This window comes from Stegostoma tigrinum, chromosome 16 (genome assembly GCF_030684315.1).
Source record: "Stegostoma tigrinum isolate sSteTig4 chromosome 16, sSteTig4.hap1, whole genome shotgun sequence".
NCBI classification, from domain to species: domain Eukaryota; kingdom Metazoa; phylum Chordata; class Chondrichthyes; order Orectolobiformes; family Stegostomatidae; genus Stegostoma; species Stegostoma tigrinum.
Genome location: NC_081369.1, coordinates 15,915,708 through 15,931,170, shown reverse-complemented (window position 1 = coordinate 15,931,170; position 15,463 = coordinate 15,915,708). Strand labels below are relative to the sequence as shown.

The 15,463-nt window shown below is 39.8% G+C and overlaps 1 protein-coding gene across 2 annotated transcripts in view; it reads left to right on the top strand.

Annotated features, from left to right (window-relative positions):
• psme3ip1 (proteasome activator subunit 3 interacting protein 1) overlaps positions 1–8,967 on the top strand; it is an 84,490-nt gene extending 75,523 nt beyond the window's left edge. For both annotated transcript variants that reach the window (XM_059651623.1, XM_059651622.1), the window contains 2 exons: positions 1,470–1,534; positions 8,301–8,967. In XM_059651623.1, the coding sequence (XP_059507606.1) occupies positions 1,470–1,534; positions 8,301–8,524 (289 nt within the window). In that variant the 3' untranslated portion in view covers positions 8,525–8,967. The remainder of the gene's footprint in view (positions 1–1,469; positions 1,535–8,300) is intronic.
• Positions 8,968–15,463: the final 6,496 nt, after the last annotated feature.

Below are 15,463 nucleotides of genomic sequence, written 5' to 3'. Positions count from 1 at the left end.
TAGAAAATTTTTGGTACTCTGGAATGTTTAGTGGAAAATCTGACTGTTCTGGGAAAAACCAACATGTCTAGCCACTGTAACCATATGTACACATGTCTTAAAGGCCTGTCTTAAATCGACACAATTCCAGATTGAACTTCTAACTGATTCTTTGTCTATTTGGGATTGTACTTTCTTTGTTTTCTATTCTTGCTAATTGTCCCTTTTAAAGCATCATGATCAAACATGTTGACCATATTCCTGGTGTGGTATGATCAATGCATTACCTCTGTTCGGGCTTTGAATCCTAATATTCAGTCTTGGTTTATTACTGCTCCTCATTTTCTCAATAATTGAAACTGCTGAGTCTCGTGCTTTCTCTTGTGCCTATATTGATCCTGTCCCTTTTACTTTACACCAACCTTATGTTGTACAGTGGACAATAAATTGTATTTGCTCAAATGGGAAGTAATGTGCCATCAATTTCCCTAATTGCATAACAAATTTAGGCTTTTATTCAAAACATTAAATCTTTTGCATGTCCCATTTTAATGTACTCTACAAAATATAATAATTACTCTCAGTTTCCGATCCAGACTATATCAGAATGTAAGAAGTTATAATTGTACATTATTCCATTCATTATCTTGCCCTTTCTGATACAATGCCTTTAAAGTATGTGTTGTTTCATTTTTTTTGTTGGACCCAAACAACATAATCATATTCTTTCTGGCGAAGGATTGCTGGAATCCACATATTAACTGTTTTCTCTCTATTGATGCTGCTCGACCTGTTGCGTTTCACCAGCACTCCCTGCTTTTGCAACAGAATCATATGTTGGATTTGTAGTAGATTTTCTTTCTTTAGAAGTCTTTTGCATGGTTCCTTGTCAAAGACTTCTTGAAAGTTCAAATCCAATTGAATTACGTGGAATTGAAGAACCTCAACAGACAGGATATTTTCCTTTTAAAACTGTATTGGTACTTGTCCAACCTACTCAGTGCAGTTCCTATAATTTTACCTGCTCCTGACAGACTAAATGCTTACATCTATGAAGTAGTATCTATAATGGAGACATTCATTTAATTTTGTGGAAGGGAAGATTATAACGTTTTCTGCTTTGAGACATGACTGAATGGTCTGAGGCAAATCCAGCATTCTTAACACAGAAAGAGATCATCATTTACATCATGTAAACGTGTTCATACGTTCTTGCTCTGCAGATATGCTTAAAGCTGTGCACAATATCCTGAAGATAATGCTTAGTAACAGCAAATTTAAATAATCTGTTTTTGAACATAAACTGATATTGTGTACCCCTTTGTCCTAAGTTTTAGCAGCAACAGATGATCAGTGATTGCTTTTGTAACCTTTAAAATTAAGTGTTTAAAAAGTATTAGTACATTATTGATCTCTGGAAGAAGGAACAAAAATTTCAAAATATCATTTACACTTTTTTATAAATCTATTTCCTTCTCACTTCATTCTAGCTCGACAAGCTCTGAAATGGTTAAAAAACAGAAGGTGGATAACGTTGACAGAAGTGATCATGATGGTAGGTGTTAATTCCAAAGCTGTCTTTACCATGTATGATATCTTTTCTGCGTAAAAATAACTCCAGACTTGGTAGTGTGTTGCTCTCTGTTTATTTGAAATCACAAGTTTTCAGAGTGTAACTCCTTTGCCACCTCACTTGATGAAGGAGCAACATTTTGAAAGCTTGTGATTTCAAATGAACCTATTGGACAGTAACCTGGTGTTATGCGACTTCTGACTCTGTCCACCCCAGTCCAACACCAGCACCTCCGTCATGACTTGTTTGATTGTAATCCTCTGTATAGTTGTAGCATTGTGCAATGAGCATACCATACCAGTTTTAAGTTGTTTCACCTAGAATCATAAGAGTCATACAGCATGGAAACAGACCCTTCAGTCCATCAAGTCAATGGCGACCATGTTTCCAAACCGAACTAGTCCCACCTGCCTGCTTTTGGTCCATATCCCTCCAAACCTTTCCTATTCATGTGCTTATTCAAATGTCTTTTAAATGTTGTACCAGAATCTGCAACCACCATTTCTTCTGGCAGTTCATTCTACACACTAACTAAATAAAGTTGCCCCTCGTGTCCTTTTTAGATCTTTCTCCTCTCGTCTTAAAAATATGGCCCCTAGTTTTGAATTCCCCCACGTTATTCAAAAGAGCTTTGCTATTCACCTTAATTATGCCCCTCATGATTTTATAAACCTCTGTAAGATCACCCCTCAAACTGCTACACGCCAGTGAAAAAAGCTCCAGCCTGTTTTTATATCTCAAATCCTCCATTCATGGCAGCATCCTGGTAAGTCTTTTCTGAACCCTCTCCAGTTTAGTAATATCTTTCCTATAACATGCTGACCAGAACTACACATAATACTCTAAAAGGAGTCTCACCAATGTTCTGTACAACCTCAACAAGATTTCCCAATTCCTGCACTCAAATGTCTGAGCAATGAATGCTAATTTAAAAGAATTATGTACCTGAACCTTTAGGTCTCTCTGTTCTAAAATCCTGCCCGGGATCCTGCCACTAATTGTATAAGTCCTCGTTTTTTTGACTTTGGTTCTCTCCCACCAAAAACAGCAACTAGGCTTCGACTTCTTTCATTGCTTCTGCCCTGTTTGGTTGCAGTTCAATCAAAACATTGGCCATCCTGAACTCACCCCCAGGTAAGGCATTGCATATGAGCCTGATCTTGACCTTGAATGTACAACATTCCAGCAGTAGTTACAATCTCATGATTATGGCAGAAACTGGTTTCTTTTTCTGCATCCTTCTCCCTCATCCTTGCCCACAGATACTGAGGTCTATTGTTGCTACAGTTTGACTATCACTGGTGTGATCACTAACTAAGCACTGATGAAGAATCCTCCTCATCTCTGTACCTCAGTACCACATCGGGTGCATGTTTCCCATCGACTCATCAGTTAATTTTTTAACAATATCTCTTTGGTTTGCATTGTATTTAGTGCATTGTGCTTTTAGTCTGATATCTATTTTGGTATCAGATATAATGTCACCTATAAAGCTGGTATTGCAATTTTTAGTTCTGCAACTATATATGTCTAGGATCAGCATCACTATCATCAAATCATGTGAAATGACCAGATTGTCATATCTAGCAGTGAATTTTATAACAATGAAAATCCCTTAAAAGAACTGGATGCATCATTAATTTCACACGCCAACCAATTAATATTCTCCTGTCCTTTGATAGGAAGTCTGATGAACACTAATAAAACAAATTAGCCTCTTGAAAATGTGAACGTAAAGACGAATAATTGTATCTTGTTTTAGCTTATTCCATGACGCGTGATATACCTAATATAGAAAGTGAAGCATGCTGTACTTGGTGTTGTGCCTTGCCATCAAGTCTCTGCATGTTGTCGTAGTATTGAGTTCGCACTGCTACATTGTATATTGGAATTGCAACTCACATTAGCAAGATACGTGGCAGTCTGCTTAAAATGAGAGTCTTTTCTTCCTGAGTAGATACCAGAGTGTTGTCCTTGCAATGTAGATGTTTTTCCTTTCCTACTGGAAAGGCTTGACTGTGACCCTGACAGTTCTTCGGGACTGTGATTTTACCAATTTGACTGATAGTTCCACTGCTACTCACCAGGAAATCTTTTCAAGCTTAATACCTGGTCATGTTAAGTGAAAGTAGAAGCCTTTTTGACATTTATATGTATGAACATCACCAGCAACGTGTTGCGATGTAAGGACAGCCTGCATCTTAAAAGGCTGAGGATAACAGTTTTGATCACAGTCCTGACTCCTTCATTTAAGCACATTAAAATATCAAACCCCCTTTTGTTCTAATGATGCCAATCTTTTATTTGTGTCAATCAAATTTTTATTTTAAAACGTGTTTGCCCTTTAAAGAATAACCATTTGATTGCTAAAACTATCTTGAGAAACCTATTACAACTGAAAAATGCCTATTCAAACAGTGCAGTTGCAAGTTGTGAAATATGACACTATCATATAACCTTTTGTCCATCTATAGCTTTTACCAGGAGTCCTCAGGAAAGACTGAAAAAATTTTTCAGTCAGTTCAGCTGGTGCTGCTTTATCTTACCAATAATTTCTTCCTTTTAAACTACAATCCTCATTCCCAATACGAATCATAGAATTACTAGGATGGAAACAGGCCCTTTGGCCCATCAAGTATACACCAACCCATCCTCCTATAACCCACCTAATCTAGACATCCCTGAACACTATGGGCAATTTAGCATGGCCAATTTACCTAACCTGCACATGTTTGGACTGTGGGAGGAAACCGGAGTACCCAGAGGAAACCCACGCAGACACAGAGAGAACATGCAAAGTCCACACAGTCGCCTGAGGGTGGAATTGAACCCAGGTCCCTGGCACTGTGAGGCAGCAGTGCTAACCACTAAGCTAGTGTGCTGCTCTTAAGTAGCTGACTTTCACAAAGAAGTATGAAGTACTCATACAACACATATATTTTTGATGGAGTAATCCATCTTGAGCCCTATTATCCTGGCTTACAGCAGCAGAACTTAAAAATGAAATAATTTGTAATTTTGGTTGGCTTTGGAGTGTTGTCACCTCCTAAAACGATTCACAGTCAATGAATTAATTTTGAGCACTAGGACAAAGTATTTCAAACGTGTATTCAAAACGTATATTCAAAATACAGAATTCTGTTGGAATATTCAGCATATTACTTCATAATGTAGGCACTGTCATACACAGGGTAGTGTGACAACCAACTTAGTAAGGTGTCAGAAGAAACTCCAGCTAATCTGTTTACATGACACTGAGGGTATAAATGTTAGCCAGGGCAGAGAAGACTTCCACTTCCTCAGTGCAGCAATGACTTATTGGCTTAGATTATGCTCTAGTCTCAAGATTGACTATGGGTCCAGGAACATTTGATATTCTGTCATCTTGGAGTCAGTTTAGTCCAATAAGCCTGTGGCTTTTTGTAGGTAGGTGAAATTGGTTAGTCTGGATTTCAGTTATTATAATGTATCCACAGTGAAATGTTTATTAATGGTTTTTTTTTATTTTGTAAAGTTTAAATGTCTGCAAACATTGCTTTATACATGTGATAGTGCATCCATGTTGTATCCTTATTCACTGGTTGGTAAGTACAGGCTTTGGATTGGTTGTTGGATGGTGCAGATGGAGAGAACAGAAGTCAAACGAAACAAACAAGTATTCTATCTCAGAAGTTTCATCAGCATTGGAGATAAATAAGCAACTCATCAGCCCTGTGCTGAGTAAATTTTTCAGTCATAACAAGCTGATCTTCTCCTCTTGACTCCCAGTCCACACAGCTTACAATCAGCGACAAAATGTCAACCACTAAAATAGCCGGTGAGCTAGAATATTTATTCTAGGAAACTTTTCACTTCTCAGGAACTCTCCTAGTTCCGCTGGTGGAAATGTTCTTTAGGTTATTTGGGTTAATTTCCACGAAGCCTGACACTGTAGGAAGAGGCTTTCTTGGAGGGGCGTGGAATTATTAGTTGGGAAATGACCCTGTTACACAGGAACGCGGAAAAATGAGCTGGAAGCATTTGGCTCCTTGAGCCTGCTCTACCATTCAACTAGACCACGGCAGATTTATTTCCATGCCACTTTTCCGGCATTATTCCCATATCTTTTGATATTTTTTAATATTTGAAGATCTATCAATCTCTGTCTTGAAAATGCTCTTTTGTTGATAGTTGCACATATAATAGGTACAGACTGGAGATTGGTGAAAGTCCAAAAATAAGGTTTCAAAACTAAAATACTTCTAGATGGAAGAAACCTAGGGAGAGTGCGAAGAAAGGAGTATTCTGTTTCCCTCTTTCTGTCTCCTCTGACCAAAAGGTGCATAGGAAGCAGCACTCAAAATACAGGGGGATAGAGGGTGAATCTATCTGTTGAATCTCCAAGTCGCCACAAAAATTTACTCACAGGACTGTCAGTCAGAGAGAAGTTGTCCTTTGTAATTTGGTTGAGCACACAAATTGGGAGCAGAAGTTGGTTATTCAGTAGCTCACGTCTGCTCCACCATTCATTGCTTATCCATGCACATTTTGAATGGCACATTCATATCTGCCCATTGAGAACCTTTGCCTGACAATAATCTGTGTACCCCGCCTTAAAAATATACAATGACCTCATCTCCTTCGCTTCCTCAGGCCAAGTTTCTAAAGGCATACAACCTTCTGAGGGAAGAAGATTCTCCTTATCTTTGTCTTAAAAGAACAATCCCTAATTTTTAAATAGTGCCCACTAATTTTGACCTCATACAGAAGAGTAAATATCCTTTCCACGAGCTCCTCGTTAAAACTATTCAGGATTTTATCTACGTCAATGAAGTCAACCTTCAACCCGTCTAATCTAATGGAAACAAGCCCAACCTGTCTAGTCTTTAAACAGAAGACAACCTGCTCATGCCAGGTATCAATCCAGTAAATCTCCTGTGAATTGCCTCCGGTACATTTTACATTCTTACTTAAATAAGATGATCAAAATTGCAAACAGTATTTGAGACGTGTCTTAGCAATGCGTGGTAAAACTAAGTTGTAGCATCTTTTCTGTTCAATTCCTGTCATAATAAAGGTTAGCATTCCATTAGTTTTCCTTATTACAGGCTGTGCCTGTGTACTAACTTGTGACTCATGAGTAGAATGCTGGGATCCCTCAGCATTCTGCAATCATTTCCCCTTTGAGACATACCGTGTATTTATTCTTCCTGCAAAAACTAACTTCATATTTTCCACATTATATGCTGCCAGACATTTGTCCGAGCACTTTAAGTATTTATATCTATTTGCATCTTCCTTATGTCCTTTGCACGACATTCTTTTTGACTTAGCTTTATGTCATCTGCGAAGTTAGCTACTGTGCCTTTGATCCCCTCATCTAAATCATTGAGGTAAATTATAAAAGCTCAGAGCCCAGTCAAGACATCTTCCATCATATCCTGCCAATCAGAAGAATACACATTTACGCATACTCTGTTTTGTGCTAGCCAGCCTATCTTCTGGCCACACTACATATCGTTACCCTCTACACCATGAGCTGCTACCTTCTGCAATGACTTTTATATGGAAAACCTTGTCAGACGATTTCTGGAAATGCAACCTCTACATGCTCCCCTTTTCCAGTCATTGGCTGGTTCTCACTTGTGAGTGTGGCTGACGAATGTCCGAGAGAAGTTGCCTACGATTGAAGGCTTAGATGTGCTGGCAGTAAGGGGGTTGTTGAAAGCTGGGAGCAGGGTCCTGCGGCTGAGAGGCTGAGATGGTGGGAGGCTGGGGTAGCCACCCTTCCTATTGAGATCCGGCAGCTGGGAGCACCCTTTTTGCTGGATTGACTGCCTGTCTGCCTGGTTTGTGTAAGGGAGACAGGATTTTGGAAATAGATAGCTGGAGGTGTGAGGTTGTGGGGAGAGATAGTTGAGGCACAAGGTGTGGGAGGATACTTGGAAGGGGAGGGGTTGGGATGGGAGAGGGTAAAGGTTGCAAGGTGGGTGAGTGGAGACTCTAAGAAGGTGGGAGGGTACAGAGGCTACAAAGAGAGGGCAAGGGAAGGTGCAAAGGGATGGGAGGTAGTTGGGGGGGCGGCATCTGCAAGGGCAGAGGAGGGATGAGGAATTGCAAAGAACAGGTTTAAACCTGACTAAAAATAGAAAATAGAAGCTAGAAAATCTTGAAATCACTGATGTAATGAATTACTTTGTAAATGATTTATTTGTGCCCTGATGGGATGCAGACTAGAGATGGTATGGAAAAAAAATTCACATACTTAGGCTAAGTTCTGTCAAAGCAGAAGAGATCTTGCATGTGGGTGGTAGTACTGATGAAGTTAGTTTCTTGTACTTCTGCCAAGGTTGGCTTAATAGTTAGCAAGAAGCTCGTGCTGTGGGAAAGAAATCGCTGTTTGAATTATTATTAGATGTTGTGTGAGTAGCCTTCTTTGAGTTACTTAAGCTTTTCATTACCTGCTACACCACAGGGCTTAATATTAAGATCATCATAACTTTGTGTCAATAGCTTTTGCAGTGCCCCTGAATTTTACAAGTTAATTTTAAAAAAGAAGAAAACCCCTTTGAAATCCCACAGCTGTCAGTAGATGGATATTTGAGAATATGATGTCTGATTTCTAATACACTGTTAAATCCAGCAGTGTCATAAGTTATTTGCATCATTGTTGGGTTGATGTATAACTACTTTTGTGTGGATATTGGAAAATGTTGAACTGTAATTAGGCTGTACTGTATAGTGTCACTTAATTTGATTCTTCTTACAGATGAAGACCGCTGCAATCCAGCAGAGTCTGATTTCTTAACTGGCACAGCAATCCAGCATCCTTCAGCGAGTGTGTGTGTTGGAATTCTCCCTGGCCTTGGTGTCTACTCGGGGAGCAGTGACTCAGATGCAGAGTCCAGCTCGGACAGTGACATTATCATCAACACTGGAGGTCGAATTATCTCTTCAGTCTTTCGTTCCCACCCTTTTCCTGAAAGCCCATGAAGTGAAATATTTTAGGCAGTGTTTTATTTGTGCAGAGTGGCTTGTAACATGCTGGCTTCTGTATAAAATGGAATAGAAAAGGTTTATGTTTGGCTTCTCCACTTCTGGCAGCCATATGTGAATATAAAAGTTCAAATCCCATTCAAAAGCCGATTGGATAATGCAGCAAGCCACTGCACAGTTAACTGTACAGAGGTGAGTGCCTTTGGACTTGAATCCAAGGGCGAGATATGTTGTTGAATATTGTCAACATTTTAAGTGTAAATAATTCTTTTTACACTCGCATGCTTAAATGATACAGCTAGTTGTGAGTTAAGACAATAGAACTGGTAGCCATACTTTGGCTGTTAATGTACAGCTATGAATAAGATGTATACCTGTGTGTATCAATGTTGATGGCCAATAGCCATTTAAGAAGTAAATAAATTCTCTGTCAGTCCCCAGTGCTTCTCCTTTGTGTGCTTTCTTGGGTATGTTCGTTTGGCTACTTAACTAACTATGTATCTAATTTATTTTTAGATAATTTAATGTAGTCAGTTTCTTGATATTCCATGAGCTAAATCCTCCATGTTTAGGTTTCTCCAGAAGGAGGTGCCATGAAAACCATGATTGGGTGTAGCCATATCAGGCACTCCCAGACGTCTGCCCCTCAGCCTGTGTGGCCTTGTCAGATGCACTTTTGATTTCTGGCGGTCTGCCTTCCAGAGGGATAGGATCTTGTCTTTGCTTGCCATACTGTCTTCATGATGAACTATCAAGGTGAACTTGCTCATACTTGACTTGCTTCAGTATCTCAGTGCAGCGGATCTCTAAGAATTTGCATGTTTGCTTTAAGTGTTAATCTATGGTTATTCAGAAACCTCAAAGAAAAGAAATTGGCAAAAATAGATGAGCAGCAACAAAGAAAGGCTTCTATTGTTATAGTGCCTTGCACCCTTCTTAGCACATCGCAGTGTGTCACAACCAAGTGTAGTCAGTGTTGTTTTGCAACAAGATGTCTCAGCAGTTTGCACAAAGCAAGTTCTCAATAGGAAAAATGAGATAAATGTGAATCTGTTTTGAGTGTTTACGTTTGAGAGTTAAGTCTGGCAAGGGCACGAGGGCAAAGCTGATCAATCCCTGCAGAACGTACCAGAAGTCTTTTTTTTAATACCAGTGCTGTGAAATCTGTAAGAAAAAAATACACTGGCAATACCCAGCAGCTCAGATAACATCTGTGAAGAGAAACAAAGTTGACATTTCATGTTGATGATGATCTTTCATTCAAGCAGTTTCTGATGAATCTTCTTTAAAACCTTCATTGGAGTAGGCAGTACGGGGACTTGATTCATCAGGGAGAGAGTTTCTTTATCGAGGTTGCATTCCCTCTACTGTGCTGAAGCATCAACTCAGATTCTTGTGGCCCATATCTTCAACCCATGATTTCCTCAGTGTGAGAGTGCTTCCAGTGAGCTAATTCTATCATGGACATGCTTTAAGTAGTTTTTTCCCTGATGCATTTGCTCTAAAGTTACTTTAGTGACTTTATGGCCTTGGCTTTATACCTCCCCCATGTTGGGGTCAGATATGTGAAAACTGCTGCCCTGTAACACACTCACATACAAAACTGGCAATACAGATGAATAGTTGGTAGCTGAAGACTATTTATATGTGATGCTTCACTCCAGAAAGGACAAAACTGTCTTTTTTGTTGTATAGGTTTTATTTCTGTACCAGTGTGAGATGAATGCTTGGTATTACTGTATTGCAGATATGGGTTAATTATAAACTGTCATGTTCTCGATCTCCTGACTTGTTTTGTCCAACAACCTAGAGCTTTAGATGGTAATGCACTGAGATAATTCTCATTGTTCACCTCGGAACTTTATACACTCAAGTTGAAATTGACTATCAGTGTCAAAAATTTTAAATTACATTTCCCCATGTGATTTTAATACCATAATTTTTAAAGGCAATTTTTTAAAAACCTCGGCACAAATTACAACTATTTTAGCCCTAAGACAACATTAATTCAATTGAGTATCTAAGTTGAAAACAAAAGAAATGTAAGTAATAAAAATCTACATAAAAGTGTTTTAATTGGTATTGTAATTTTTTTGGAAGGCAGGTTTCTAAATTATGCGTAAAATACTACATGATAAAAATCATCAGAGCTGTTTTTTAATTGGCAAATGAGTATGTTCCTTTTTGTTCGATTTGCATGTGATGTGACATGCCATTTGTTTGCCCTATTGAAACTTTACTCTCTGAAGGGGCTAGGCCCGAAACGTCAGCTTTTGTGCTCCTGAGATGCTGCTTGGCCTGCTGTGTTCATCTAGCTCCACACTTTGTTATCTTGAAACTTTACTCTGCTGCCTTGGTGTTACTGCCATGGGGCCAGATAGCACAGATTCTGGTCTGCAATTCCTTATCTTTATTGAGAAGATTTCTGTTTGTATGGTGTTTCCAAGACAATTGCAAATGTATTTACAAAGTGCAGAGGGTGTCCTCACGGCAATTTCTTGACCTGTTGACTTGTAATTGGTAAACAGGGGTTTGAAGGAAGAAAATTGGAGGGCTTGCCAGCCAAGGCTGTTCCTGCTCATAATCTAAGAAATTGATTATTGGGCAGTATTGTACAAGTATTTGTCCCCCACTGGTAGGCTGTAGACACTATTTACATCAGCCAGTTTGTATGACATTAACTTTTTCACTTTTCACTCAATACTGGGATGAGTGAATACCTAATATAAATTGTACTTGGAGAAAATTACTTTACCAGACTTTTTTTTCCCCCCCAGTGAATTAGTTATAAGCTCACAGCATGTGCAGTTTTGCAGACCATTTAAATAGAACATAATGTTGGATTTACTTTTGGAATAACATTACTTTAAGTATGATATCTGTATTAATTCCCTGTGTCCCTATTGCCTGTTCCAGCACCTACTCAGATACTTACTTGGATAAAGTAGCTTGGTGAGCTTTTATTATGCTGTATGCCACTAAGCCAAATAGCTATAACTTTTCTGAATGTCAAATGCCAATTCATGAAAGACTTTGCATTTGAAATACGTTATGTAGTTGCATGACCTTTTCCCAGCCTTCTTGCTGGTTATTATTATTATTATTTTCAGCAAGTTCACATTTGCAGCCTCACAACACCAGGTTGTAGTCCGACATGTTTATTTGAAAACACGAGCTTTTTGAGACTTGCTCCTCCTCCAGGTGTTAGTGAGAGAGATAGTATCAGACACAATTTCTAAGTAAAAGATCAAAGGGCCACAGCACTGATCAGGATATAATAAACAAACCTGAGATGCTGTTAAATCTTCCATCAGTGTGAGGCCTTGTTTAGAATCCGTTTGTATTTTGGTTTGGAGTCTGGTTTTATTTCTAAAGTAGGAATTTATAAAACCACCTCTCTCACTAACACCTGAAGGAGGAGTCAGGCTCTGAAAGGTTATGTTTTCAAATAAAGCTGTTGGACTGTAACTTGGTGTTGTGTGATTTCTAACCTTATCCCCTCCAGTCCAGCACCAGCACCTCCACATCACATCTGCAGTGATTGTGATTGCAACAATTTGAATAATTTCATTTTATATCAAAAAATGTCCAATTTATATTAGTTTTGACCAGAGACTCTACTGTTGTACGTTTATTCTGTGACGTTTGAGGGAAGCAATAGTGCGATGTATTGTTACTGAGCCAGTAGTCTAGAGTTAGTATCTGGAGTAGTTTGGTGGCTCCATTTCTGGCTGAGTTGGTCCATTTCTAAAGGATATTGCTGCTAGACTTAGTCTGCAGCAGGTGGTGAGTAAACCAACCAAAACAATTTGACCTCAGCCTCACCACTGTGCCTGCCACACGTATATCTGTCCATGGCAACATTGCTAAGAGTGACAATCACACAGATCTTGTGGACGCCAAGTACCATGTTAACGTTGAATACCTCCCATCATGCTGTGGACCCCAACACCATGTTAAACGGGTAGACTTTGAACAAATCTAGCAAGGCAAGACTGGGCATCTGTGAGGAACCATGGGCTAACAGCAGCATCAACAAAATCATAATCCAGATCAATCTGCAACCTTGTGGTTTGGCATATCCCCACCCCTTACGTCCCACTCTACAGTCAAGCCAGGGCATCACATTGGTTCAATCAAGAATGCAGAAATATTTATCTGGAGCGGTACAAGATTTACTTAAAATGAGGTGTCAACCTGCTGAAACTGAAAAACGGGACTATATGTGCTTCAAACAGCTTAAGCAGAAAATGCTATACAAATCTATGCAGTTCTAAAGCAATGGATTAGATTGAAGCTCTACAGTCCTGCTGCATCCAGTTGTGAATGGCAGTGGACAATTAGACCACTTACTGGAGGAGGTGACTCCACAAACATCCCTATCCTCAATGATGGGGGAACCCAACACATCAGTGCAAAAGAGGAAGCTGAAGCATTTGCAAAAATATTCACCCAGAAGTGCTGACTGGATGATCCATCTCAGCCTTCTCCAAAGGTCGTCGCAGATTCCAGTCTTCAGCTAATTTCATTCACTCCATGCAATATCAAGAAATGGCTAGAGGCAATAGATACTGTCCTGACAACATTTTGGGCAATTGAACTAACAACTTATGCTTTAGAACTTGCCATACCCCTAGCCAAGCTGTTTCAGTAGAGCTACAGTATTGGCATCTGCCTGACACTGGAAACTTGCTCAGGTATGTACTTTATGCAAAAAGCAGGAGAAATCCGACCCAGCTAATTATCAACCCATGAGTCTACATCATCATCCTGGGGATTACCATTGATCAGAAACCAAGCTGGACTAGCCATGTAAATACCATAGCTACAAGAGCAGGTCAGATATACGGAATCCTGTAGTGAGTAACTCACGTTCTAGCTTGTTCACCATCTTTGAAGCACAAATCAGGAGTGTGACAGAATGCCCCCTCCTTGCCTGGATGAGTGCGGCTCCAACTGAAGCTATTTGGAGCAAAGTTGCTTATGTGACTGATATCACGACCAGAAACATTCATGTCCTCCACCATCAACATTCCGTATTGTTAGTGTGTATTATCTACAGTTACGTGTAGAAAATCAACAAGGCTCCTTAGCACTTTCCAAACCCATGGCCACTACCAACTAGTCTTTGACAAGGGCAGCAAAAAGTGGGAACACCACCACAACGTGCAAGTTCCCCTCCTAGCCCTACACCACGCTCACACAGAAATATATTGCCATTCCTTCACTGTTGCTGGGTCAAAATCCTGGTACTCACTCTCCACTGTAGCACTATGAGTCTTCCTCTGTCAAATGGACTGCAGCATTTCAAGAAGGCAACTCGTGATCTTCTCAAGGACAACCAGGAGCGAGCAACAACTGCTGGCCTGCCTACAAAGCTCTATCCCGTGAATGAATATAAACAATTTATATTTTCTCAGGCTAGTACAGTCCATTGGATGTTAATCGAGTTTAATGGAAGGAAGCTAAGGTAACTTGGAGCTATCAAATTTGATTAACTATATAAAACATACTAATAAAACAGAATGATGTCCAGTTCAGTAATACTGTGCAGCCTGGAAGTGGAGGGAGAGAAGTATTTTGATGTTCAACTCCGTGCCCTGACTAATCACACTGCTCTAGCTCGTTGCTGCTGCATGGATGAAATGCCACAGCAACAGCACGTTCAATCTTGGCTGGGAAATCGAATGAACCAGAGCTGCCCTGACACCTGAAGCTACTTGGGAAGTTTCCCTCTTTTTGTATTCTACCAATTCTTTCAGATATTTTTGTAATCGACCTATTCAGAGATGTTATTACATGCCCCTGCAGTAGGTGAGACCTGAACCAGGTCCTCTTGGCTCAAAGGAGGGAACACTACCACTATTTAGCTCAGTGGTTAGCACTGCTGCCTCACCCTTGAGTGACTGTGTGGGCATCCTCAGGGTGCTCTGGTTTCCTTCCCCACTCTGGAGATGTGCAAGTTAAGTGGATTGGCCATGCTAAATTACCCATAGTGTTCAGGGATGTTGAGGTTAGGTGTGTTAGCCTTGGGAAATGCAGGGTTATAGGGTAGGGGGATGGGTGGAATGCTGTTTGGAGGGCTGGTGTGGATTTGTTGGGCTGAATGGCCTGTTTCCATACTGTAGAGGCTCTGTGATGATGATGTACCATAAGAACCCTTAAAAAAAAGGACAAATCTAATCAATTAATCATGAGCAAAATGCTAGAATGTGCCATTGACAGTGCTATCAAGGCTATTCATTACAGGAAGGGCCCTGAAATGTCAATTCTGATTGCTCTTCACAGATGCTGCCAGATCTGCCTAGCGTTTCCAGCAATTTCTGATTTACAGCATCTTCTGCTCTTTCATTTTTCACTCATTACAGATGTTGAGTAATCAATTTGCTCAGTATCATTGTTACACACCTCGGGTTGGTGGGTCTTGAATGTGGGCCTTCTGATTTTTAGGTAGGGACAGTACCACTGTGCCAAAAGAACCATCAAGCTGTATAGGGAGAAACTAGAGTAATCAGCTGCTTAGAGCCTCACCAATAGGATAATTCTGCAGTAGTCAATTTCCTAACCTTGTATTCCTTCAGGCATTTGTTAGATGATGCAAGCATGACAATTGTAAATCTTTTATTCTGAATGGTTCAGTTAACATTGTGTGCTTTGCATCACATCCTTGTTTACATCTTGTGCATCTTCCCTATTTGTGCTTTCACTCCTGGAAGACTGATTATTTCCTCTTGTCGCTATTAGCGCTGAAATAGTGATGAACTAATGTCAATCTCCTAGAGAAGCAATCTTCTTAAAGGAGCTTTTTGGGCCACTTCAACAATAATCAAAAGTACTCCCAAAGAAATGTCAAAGCTGAAACTTCTGGTAAATCCAACTTAATTTACTGAAACATTGCACTGTGAACATTACAGGTTAATAGCATAAATATCCAAA